The sequence below is a fragment of the Marmota marmota genome, unplaced genomic scaffold, assembly GCF_001458135.2.
Source record: "Marmota marmota marmota unplaced genomic scaffold, marMar, whole genome shotgun sequence".
Taxonomy (NCBI): domain Eukaryota; kingdom Metazoa; phylum Chordata; class Mammalia; order Rodentia; family Sciuridae; genus Marmota; species Marmota marmota.
In genome coordinates this window covers 29,448,022-29,459,432 of record NW_026000229.1, presented here as the reverse complement: position 1 = coordinate 29,459,432, position 11,411 = coordinate 29,448,022, and the positions used below count along the sequence as shown (strand labels likewise).

The following is an 11,411-nucleotide window of genomic DNA, read 5'->3' as shown; positions in this document are numbered from 1 at the left end:
GGGGGGGGGGGGGGGGCTGCCCAGTGCCATAGCGAAAAATGAGCTGCAGGCAGCATGGTGTAGGGGAGCTGGAGAGAGAGAGATTTAGATTGGAACTGTAGATGTATTATTATAGAGGGCTACAACTTTTCCTTTCAACGTAGTTAATGATCATTAGAGAACCACCAGTGTTGGGGCAATGTGCCGGGTACCAGGTTAAGCACTATGGTTCTCCCTAGTAAAGAAGTGAGGGATTAATTTCAGGACCCCCGAAGAAACCAAAATCCTCTAATATTCAAGTTCCTTATATAAAATGGCGTGGTATTTGCATATAACCTAGGTATAATCCTACCATATACTTGAAATCATCTGTAGATTACTTATAATATCGAATACAATGTAAGTGGCATGCAAATTGTTCTGAGATAGTATTGTTTAGAGAAGATTATGAGAAAAATAGTCTGTACATATTCAGCACAGCTTTTTCTGAATATTTTCCTTCCGTGTTGGTTGAAACTGCAAATGCTGAAACCAAGGGTATGCAGTGTCCATTGTATACACAATGTTACTTTCAATCCTCACAACAGGTAGGCGTTACTTGTGGGACTTTTATAGATGAGACTACTGAAGCCCAGAGAGGTGAAGCCTCATGCTCCATGTCATAGAACTGGAGGGCAGGGGCTTAACCAGGGCATTCCACCTCCAAAGTCCAGCTCTTTACCAGTACCTACACCATCTGCATTAAAATGTAGAGGGTCTTGAGCATGAACTTGAATGGATCCAAAGGGACAGTTCTCACCCCTGCTGCTTGATCAGCTGTGTAATCTTGGGAAGTCACTTCTCTTTTCTGTCCTTTAGTGTAATTCTCTGTCATGAGGCAATCTTCAACGCTACTTCCAGTTCTCAAGTGCTGTTAGTATTCATGGCTTCTTACTGCAGAGAGAAGGTGACCCCACCTGATGCCTAAGGAGAAGACTTTGCAGATCTGCTAAAGTGCCCTTCTGAGCTCCACTGCATTTATAAAAACAGGAAACCCCGTTCATATGTGTATTTGCCTTTCAGCGAGACCTGAAATGATATATCTTCATGTTAAAGTGGTGTCCAGGTCAGGAAAAAGCAAAGGACCGCTTACCTACAGAGTTGATGGTTTCCTCCTCCCAACAGCTTGTCTCAGAACTTGGCACTTTCCCCTCTACCACCACCCCCTACTCCCAGGAAAAAGCTTTAATTTCTGCACTCTGGACCAGGGGTTGATTCTCTGAATCAGTAATAGGATGCTTAACTAGACGCTGACTAAAGATATAACTAAGAACAGAGGGAACCAAGAAGCCCCACCTTTTGGGGATGCCTTTCTGTGCCAAGCCCTATACTGGATGCTTTTATTACAATGTGAGATGTTATGTGAATACCCCCTATTATTAACAGTTGAGAAAACTGAGGCTTAAAAGTCCAATCTAGATCTGTGCAACTTCAAAGCCCATGTTCTTTCCTTCATCATGCTGTCTTCCTCTGCATGCATGTAAATTGTTCTTACTGGAAGAGATCAAGCATCTGTTTAATCTACCCTTCTGCTCATAGCTAGGGAAACTAAGCTAAGCAGTTCATCTAGCTTCCCAGAAAGATAAAATGTCAATTCATTTATATGAAACCAGAAAAATTATATACCTGTTCCATGTGGCATAAAATAAATTATCCAAAAAAAATGTCAACTTCATATAAAATTTCAAAAACAGAGAGATGGTTTTAAAGGGAGCCAGATTATTTAAAAAGCTTGGTCCATTCAAGAAAACCCCCAACAATTTCTAGTTGCCTTTGAAATGAGATGACTTTAAAACTTAGTAAAGAAGACCCTCTTACATACTTAGAGGGAAGTTATTAACACGGTAATCTTTGCACTGTGTAATCTTCAGGAGGCACTTAAACATTATTGCTTCTTTAGTACCCCAGACACTCTTGGAGAGACTTCACAGAACTCATTTTTTAATTGTCAAAGAAGCTCAGATTAAATGACTATTATAGCATTTGGTTCTCTAATAAAGTCAGAAATACGACTGTATACAAGTTGAAAATCCCTTACCTTCCATGCCTTGGACCAGAAGTGTTTCAAATCTTAGATTTTTTTTTCAGATGTTGGAATATTTACATACACATAATGAGATGTCTTGCAGATGGAACCCAACTCAAAAAATTTCATATATGTTTCATATGTATCTTTATACACATAGCCTGAAAGTCATTTTATAAAATATTTTAATATGTTTGTACATAAAGAATAATTTCATGGTGTAAAATTTTCTATTTATGACATCATATTGATACTCAAAAAGTTAGGATCTTAGAGCACTCCAGATTTTCAGATTAGGAATGCTCAAAATGTACCTCCTTCCCCATCAAGGCAATATTCCTCCGCCATAGAGTATTGTGTTTATGTGGAGAGTATTATGAAATCCCCTACTCAAAACTCAAACCAGACTTTCCAGTAGACCTACAGCACCCTCTGGTAGTAATTGACCTTTGAGAAAAGTCACACATTTTTTAAAAATTCAGTGTGTCTCAATCACTGAGACACCTTTGCACATAATGCAGAATTACGCTGACCTAAAACAGTTACTGCAAAGAAAGAAGCAAAGTCCAAAAAGGGTGACAGTGCCCACGTGTTAAATGGGCAAACTAACCTTTGATAGAGGCTACACATTTGAAAAACATCTACTTTTTCCAAATTGCTAAGATACCTTTGTACATGATATACTCTGACCTAGAACAGTTACTGTGAAGGGAATAACAGAGTCCAAAGTCACATATTTAGTAGATGTGCCCATGTGGAAATGTAATAAATGGACTAATTCTTTGCAGTTGGAAAGGATCTTAGAGCTATTCTAATCCTGTAATCCTTAATGAGTACAAAAATCATCATTTTTCAAAACAGAGTCCTTAATTCATCCCCAAATTTTTATTTAATAGGACTGCAGCTGCACCCACCTCAGCCCCAGATGATTTTGAAGCAAATGAACTGAGAACTAGACTTTGATAATCAGTCTAGTTCCCACTTGTTTTATAGCTGAATAAATAAAGGCCCAAAAGTATGCTATAAGTTGCCCAGGATCATATGGATAGTCAGCAAAAGAAAGCTGGGGGCAAAACCCAGATTTTTTTTTCCTCACATCTAGTGCATGTTTTTTACTATCAATCATCTGAACCTGATACATAAATGTGAATTTGATATTTGATACTTTGAATTTGAGCCACATAGCATGTGAGCTCATAAGAGTTCTTGAACTCTGTGTGTCAAATCCTGTAGTACTTCTATGTAAAGAACCAGCACAGTGGCATTTATCATGGGGATTGATCTAGTTGTCATGACTGTTGGGGACTCTTAAGGCTTAACAGAGCTCAACTCTTTCAGAAGTTTCAGTACCTATTTACTTCTTCTGAATTTACTATATGTACAGGAAATCAAGGCTCACAAACGCGTCTCTGAATCAAGCAGAAGCATTTAATTCTTAAAGGAAATGATTCTTTTTCTGTGTTTTACATTTGAAGAGCCTTCTCCAGGACAGAGTATAACCTAAGTAATCACATGGAAAAGTCGTCTTTAACCACATGAACATGTATCAGTGTTTTATAATTGATAGAAGCCAAGTTGTTGCTATGGGAGACTTACTGCTGGGCCAGTGGTTTTTCTCAGAACTTCTCAAACACAGAATATGGGCAAAACAAGAAACCATATTTAATTTCACAATTTACATGCAGGCAGAGGAAGACAGCATGATGAAAGAAAGAACATGAGCTTTGAAGTTGCACAGATCTAGACTGGACTTTTAAGCCTCAAGTTTCCTCAACTGTATAATAGGGGGTATTCACATAATAGTATCCCTGTTTCTACTTATGCTAGCATCAAGATTGTTATTAAACTAGCTCTTCTCCTGGACATAAAATCCAGGTCTCTTGGGCAACTTTTATCAACTTATTGACCAGTTTTACATTGCCTGACCCAACATAACCATGAAAGCTCCTCAGAGTAGGTATTCTCTTGTACAAGGCTTTAGTGACAGTTAAAGATACTCTGTTGCAAGTTCAAAATGAAGAGAAGACTATAAAATCGTCCCAATTACCTTTTACTTGTTTTCTCAAGGTCACAAAAAAATGGACCTCCTTTAAACAATATGATAAAGGAAAATGCTTCCTATATCTGGGGAAAATTTCATTATTGAAAGTTCTCAACAGTAGAACTTCATTATAAAATTAATTTTGGGATCAAGGATAACTGTTGCATACAAATTTTGTTGCCATGATGGGATGGAGAGATAAGATGAATTAAGCTGAGTATCTTACAGTCCAGTAAAGGAACATACAGTAAAGGACATACAGTCCCCAATATCATACAGTCCAGTAAAAGCCGCATATACAAACGATTGTGTTACCCAGGGGACTGTGGTGAGTATGGTGGGAGAGATAGAGAACGCTTCTTGGGAGCCTTGAAAATGGAGCTAGAAAAGTGCTGTGGGGAGGGGCATTACAGGCAATAGGACCAGAGGCGATTTTGATCAGGTCCATAATATAATGAGAGACTTTACTAAATAGTTACATAAATTAAGATTATCAGCAGTCTGGACTTTAATAATGATCATTTTTAAAGCTGATTATTGAAAGGTCCTAATGTAAAGAAAATGGGAACTCAGAAAATCCAAGGAATGGCTGAGAGCGGTGGCCTCCCTTCCATGGAAGGAGATCATTTCCTAATGCCAGCTCTAGTTCACAATTAAGGCCTGGAGATAATCTAATCTCTACTCTTCTCACCTTCCTGGGTTGCTCAAGGAGTAATTTAGATAAATTGCTTCAATGCACTTTGTTCCAAAAGCTTAAAATTCTCTTACATGTCTTTGAATAATGACCTGTAACACATAGTAGGTACTCAACAAATGTTTGTTGAATTAATGAGTGCCACTACTATGGTTGGTTTTAACAAGTTTTCTTTCCTGAAGCTTAAGAATCATTGAGTTGACCCTCAATGTTACACAAAATTACATATAAGAGGTTGTGAGGGGAAAGGGGGGGGGACAAGGGAGAGAATTGAACAATAGCAGATGAGGTAGAGAGGGAAGATAGGAGGGGAGGGGAGGGTGGATAGTAGGGGATAGGAAAAGTAGCAGAATACAACAGTCACTAATATGCCATTATGTAAAAATGTGAGTGTGTAACCGATGTGATTCTGCAATTTGTATTTGGGGTAAAAATGGGAGTTCATAACCCAATTGAGTCAAATGTATGAAAGATGATATATCATGAGCTTTGTAATGTTTTGAACAACCAATAAAAAAAAAAGAATCATTGAGTTGGTAAGGAGGCATGAAAAGTGATGAAATAAAATCAAATATATCCAGATATGAGAAAATCTTTTTCAATTCAATCTCCCCCAGGCCCAGCCTCACCTTACCACAGACTTGCTTACCTCCCAGAGGATTTCCTAATCAGTGGGTGTGTCCAGCCCTTCTGGCAGTAGACAGCGGGAGAGAGGTGCTCTCTCATGGTCTCAGTGCTGAGAGGGAGAAGGTGGTGAACAAGGGATGGGCTGGGAACACACTGGGATATATGAATAGATAGTGAAGACTCTACAGGAACAGAAACCCAGACACCAAATGAGTAATATATTCTAGTGCTGAGATTCCCAGCTCAGTAGCCCAGGGTCTGAATGGAGGGTTAGGTTAAAATTGCCCTAAAACGTCGTTCTTCTCCCCCTGCTCATAACTGAAGGTTGCAAAGGAGATGGTTGTATAGCTTCTTACAAAAACAAACTAGCATATTGCTGACATGTGGGAATGTAGTCCACTCTCCTTAGAAACAGGAAGGAGGTAAAGAGGTGAAAGCAAAATAAACTCTGAATCAGCTGTTAATGCTATCAAATCTGAAAGAGAAAGATAGTGTTCACATTATTCTGCATGATGAGTAAATAAATAAGTGGCCATTATTTGGAAAGGACCTCCCACAGCTCTGAGAAATAGGGAAGTAGATACTTGGTAGACAGGCAGAGATGCTTGTGGATATCAAATGTTAGCAATTATGTAAGGCCTTGCATGACCTCATGATATGGAATTATCCTTGATTCCAGGGGTATCTTAGAAAACAAGAATTCACATAAGCAAGAACTTTGAGGCAAATGAAAAATAATATCAAGTAAATTATTTAATTATATAAATGTGAATATATATTTTGCTGGTAAATTTTTACTTACTCCTGATGGAACTGAACCTTAATATCTTTTTTGACCCCAGGTGATTTTTGTGTCAGGAGGAGAAAGGGGAATGAGCATGCCTCTATTTGAAGAGAATTCTAATTCAGAGGGTGCTGTGCAGACTAGACAACAGGTTATCAAATACTATCATTCCAAACTACCACTGGTACAGATGCAGAATCACAATTACAAATGACATTTTAGGAACTTTTCTCACACTGTCTCCCAGGACTGAATCAGCACTACTTTGTGGTTTGGATATTTTTCTTAATTAACTAAAGAGCTAAACCTTCATTCCTAACTTGCTTATCTACCAAACATTTCACATTTGTCCTGAAATTTTTATTAGAACACATCTCCTTTTGCTGCCTTCTTTTCAGATCTTACCTTATTAGTAAATATTTCTGTGCTGTTTTAGCTCAGTCATTTGCCATTCAGGGAAGCAAGCTGGTAGCAGAATAAGCTACTAGAGTGAATGTTTTCCACTGGGAAACTGCAGATTTAACCTATTGGTGACAAAGATTGATTCTGCCCCCACCCACCCTCTCTCCCTGCTTTCCAAGAATGAGCCTATGTAGTTAGATGTCTTTTCTTTTTTCCTTCTTCTACATAGATAAAGGATAGGAGAACTAGTATGGCGCCATGATTTTTATTTGTTTGTTTGTTTGTTTGTTTATTTATTTATTTATGTTTTAAGAAGAAGAAGAAGACAGACTTGGTGGGGATCTTGTAATCACATTTTCCACCACCTAAATGTGTACTTCTTTCTCCGAAGGTCTACTTCAATTCACGATTTAAAACTAGATTCATGAGAAGCTGATGGATTTACTCTGTGCCCTTCAGGCAAACTTGCCATGAATTTTATTTCTCAACCAAGCTTTTAATATAGTTTGAGGCTATGCTGTTCATCAAGAAGATGAACAAAAGATTGTCTCCATTATTCAAGGCAGATACATGCTTTAACAAACACAGAGCAGAAAGCAAAGTCAATCCCTTTACCAAAATTTGAGCCTGAAAGGTGAGTATAGGGAAGCAGGAATCCCAGAATCCCAGTATATTTATTTTCTTGTTGTGTATAACCTTCCATATAGAGGCAGCAGAGCCTCTGTCCTCATCTGTAGGAACAGGGTGACTGGTATCTAAATCACAGGGTTGCTATGAAATTAATGTGAAGTGAGGTATGCAAAGCTACTATACAAACAGTTCTAAACAAATGCAAAATGTAAAGCTTTGTTATCAGTAACAATGACAGGCGCAGCGGGTGTCATGATGCAGTTCACCATTCAGCTCCCTCTTTCAAGACTGGGGTACACCTCCCTTAGCTGCAAGAAGCTCTCAGCTGAGAGCCTTTCCAGGACTTGATCTAAGTTGAAGAGAGCCTCTTTGCCCAAGGTCAGGTACCATACCTCCATGCCCTGACTCCATTGACTATTTGAAGGGTGGAAGGAAGAGCACCAGCCATTTTCCCTAAATTGGGACAACCCTGAAGGACCATTCCAGACCCAGAGTCTCTGAAGGATCAGAGAATCAGCCAAGGTTCAGCTTCTCATTCTCTCCCATCTGCTTCCCCTGCAACCTCATAAGTTCTGTTCCCAAGACTTCTCCTGCATTCAAATCTCTGAGTTTCAGAGTCCCAGGGAACCTGCCCTGTGACAAATAGAATTTTATTTGAGCTTCTATGTCCTGGTTGCTTGCCATTCTTAGGTAAGCAGACCTTACAATAAGAAATTTTTAAAGATTATATGTGAAAGAGGCAAGCTTGATATGGTAGTTCTAATCATACCTAAAAAAAGACTAGTTGTTATAATTACATATCAACTAGATCATTGATTCACATTCAGAATTTCCTTTAAAATTTCAGTTCTTATATTAATATCTTTAACTTAAGGGAGGGAAGTCTACTCTAGTGTGTCCTAATATGGTGAGCAAGCCACTGGAACCTCAAGTCAACACCCAAATAACAAATTTTACACCAACAGCCTTGTGGAGATGGAGGTTGGCAGGGATGGTGGCCTTCCCTTCAGATGAGATGACCTCTGTAAGTAGGAAAAGATCATAAACTAAATGCCTAAGAGGGTCCTTATCTGTATGCAAGACATAACTATCACAGAAATTATTTCATTTTATATTTTATTAAAGGTTTACCAATTCACAGTATTGTAAGATCTGAATCCTTTAATAAGCCTCTTTAGCTTATTCCTGTCTCTTCCACACTCATACAATTCATTGTGCAGATTCTTTCCATTTTAAACATTTATTGAGTACATATTTTGTGCTGAGGGTACAAGGATTAAGTTATGTTTCCTTAATCTCAAAGATCTGACTGTCTAATTAAAAAGAAAAATAACTAAGCCACCTCACACTCAGCAACTAAATACCCTGGGAAGCATATGCAGGACCTTTTGGAAGCTGGACAAGGGAGCAGACAATCTTGCAAGGAAAAGGAAGGTGACAGAAGAGAGTTAGTTGTCTCTGGGCTGAGTCTTGAAGGATAAGCAGGAGTTTGGGGTTGATGGGGGTGGGGGACTGAGAGGGTATTCTAAGCAGATGGAACAGCATGGATAAAGGTCATGGGATGTGAGCATATGAGGATCTATAAGGACTTCCGCGTGTGTAAAGGAAAGGGTACAAGAGGTAGAGAGTAGGAGATGACATCAGGAAGACCAGCAGGGATGAGACTGTCAAGATCCTCAGGATCTCTCAAATACAGTGGATTCTATAACAAGGAATGATCAGCCATTGAAACATTTTCAATAGGGAGGCACCAAGAAGACGGGCAATAGTGAAGCCAGGGGGTAAATTGGAAGCAGGGAGAGATTAGCAGCAAGGAGATTGGTGAGGAGGCTACTGCAGTCATCTAAGCAAGGAAGAGTGAGGACCTGAACCAAGGCAGTGACCAAGGATGGGAGGCTACCACGCTGGTTTCTACAATAGCCTTATTTTGGGCAACTTTTCTAAAGTGCTAAAGGATTAGAGAGCAGCCAGTGAAACACACAATAGTACAGAAAGAGAATCAGTGTTCCTGGGACAGAAAAAAAAGGAAAACAATTTGATGGAGGTTAAAAACAGAATTGAAGCAAATAGTACATTAGAGAATAGTCGCCAACATGAAACTCTAGGAGAGAACTGTTCCAGAAAGAAAACTTGAGGATCGAGTGTGGTTTTTTTTTTGGTTCTGCAGTAAATATTCACTTAGTCTAATCATCATGTCCATCCTGATTATTGGTTTTCAGCTTCTAGAGCCAACCCCTGGACAGTGCTGGGAAAACAGAATTATGACCTCAGAATAGACTTAAATTCTCTTAACCTAGACAATGTGAAGTGAAAATATTAACTGTTGGAGTGGATAGGTATAAATGGGGCCAGGGATCAAAACTGATAAGCCAAAAAGGAGCAGGAAAAGCACATTTTTTGGTGATGGAGAAGTAACTGCCAAAAGTAACAGTCAAAACCATTGAAATGGTTGCCCCTAAGCAGCACGTTTAGCTGTAAGGACAGTTGGGGTAAAGGCCTGTTGATTTTCATTATAAACCCATTTGTACTATTTAGTTTATTTTTTACCAAGTGCGTGGGTCTTCTAGCTGCATCTATCTGTCCCAGTGATGTTTCTTGTCTTAGTGAAAATAGCATACGCAAACATCTAAAAAACAAAGCATATGAGATGAATCAGATATAGCCTCCCCAAGGTAATTCCCTGGGATATTAAGTCACCTTCCTATTAAGAATAAGTATATTTGCTTGAGTTGTTACAATTCAAGATACATAAGTTTTTGTGCAGTTTCATCTTATCTATAATCTTTGCTACTTGGCTTGCCTCCCTACTTTCTGTTTCTGTTCTCCTTAATTTTTTTTCATTCACTGGTTCTGCGGGCACATATTAAGAATAGTTAAATTCATTTCTATTTATTTCTAGACACATAACACCAGTTATTACTTTAAAGTTATGCACTTATATTTCTTGATTTTTACCCATCTGTCCATTTGTGTGTACTTTCCACAAAAAGTACAGATTTCAGCCAACCATCTGCTGTGATTATGAAACTGTCAAAACTCAACCTTCCCTCAAACATTGGAATATTGTGATATTTTTTCTAATGCACAAATTTTTTTAAAAAAAATGTTTAGAAATGCATAACTATAAGCATCTCTTGTCCTATCCAGACATTTTAGCAAAATTTTACTGGACACAAAATTATCATGAATCTTATTACACTAAATAGAAACTTGACAGACTAATTTGTTTGTTTGTTTGTTTGTTTAATTAAATTAAGAACTACGAGAAGCTGTTGAAGAGGTGCTACCAAGCCTGAAAAAAGATGGTGTGTCCGTCTATTATGTAAGCAGAACTTCTAACACAGATGGCGTTGACTCTTTCCTGGACAAAGTAGATGAAGTGTCAACTGAACCTATCCCAGAGTCGTGGAGGTCTGAAGTGACTTTTTCTACACCTGCCTTATACATTTATACATCTGGAACCACAGGTAAAAAAAAAAAAAAAAAAAAAAAAAAAAAAATGAAGAGAGGATTCTCAAAGGAAATGGACCTGTCCTGAAGGAGTTAAATGTTGGCTTAGGTTTTTAAATACTTTCTTTGGAAAAACTTATCAGATAACTAATACTTCGGGGGATTTAGCTCTTTGCTCATGGGAACTGATCTTATTGCACTGCATATTATCCCTTTTGGGTTTCTCCCAGGTATGCATAGCTCCCCCTCCTCAGCTGGTACAGAACAGATAAAGAACTATGAAAACTAGTTAGGATGATGGATGAGATTTTTAATACTTGTTGTATTTTGATTATACCATATCCAGAGTCCACATATAAGGTCTTTAATTAAAATGGAATACCAGAGGACAATTATGGGGAGGTATTTATATAGTTGTTTTGACCACTGTTTTCCCATTCAGCACTGACTTGAGCTGTTTGGTGCTGTGAATGTAGGGTGACTTTAGTGCAGGGCCTAAAATACTGTATTTCCTCAAGTCTAGAATGCCTTCCACTGTGAATCATTTTATGAGCTACTAAGAAAAAGTTTCCAAAAAAAAAACAGTGTTATTGAAACACTACTACATGGAACAGGCAACAATAAGTGTTATATGTACTAGGCTCTGTTTAGGAGCTTTAAGACATTTGTTCACGCAATTCTCCCACCACTCTTGGGTAGTATTCTTACTCCATTTTACAGATTCATAAACCAATAGATT

General features: G+C 38.3%; 1 protein-coding gene across 1 annotated transcript in view; it reads left to right on the top strand.

The window, feature by feature from the left end:
- Slc27a2 (solute carrier family 27 member 2) overlaps positions 1 to 11,411 on the top strand; it is a 37,533-nt gene that overhangs the window by 741 nt on the left and 25,381 nt on the right. The window contains exon 2 of the mRNA XM_015480680.2: positions 10,480 to 10,689. Within this exon, the coding sequence (XP_015336166.1) occupies positions 10,480 to 10,689 (210 nt within the window). The remainder of the gene's footprint in view (positions 1 to 10,479; positions 10,690 to 11,411) is intronic.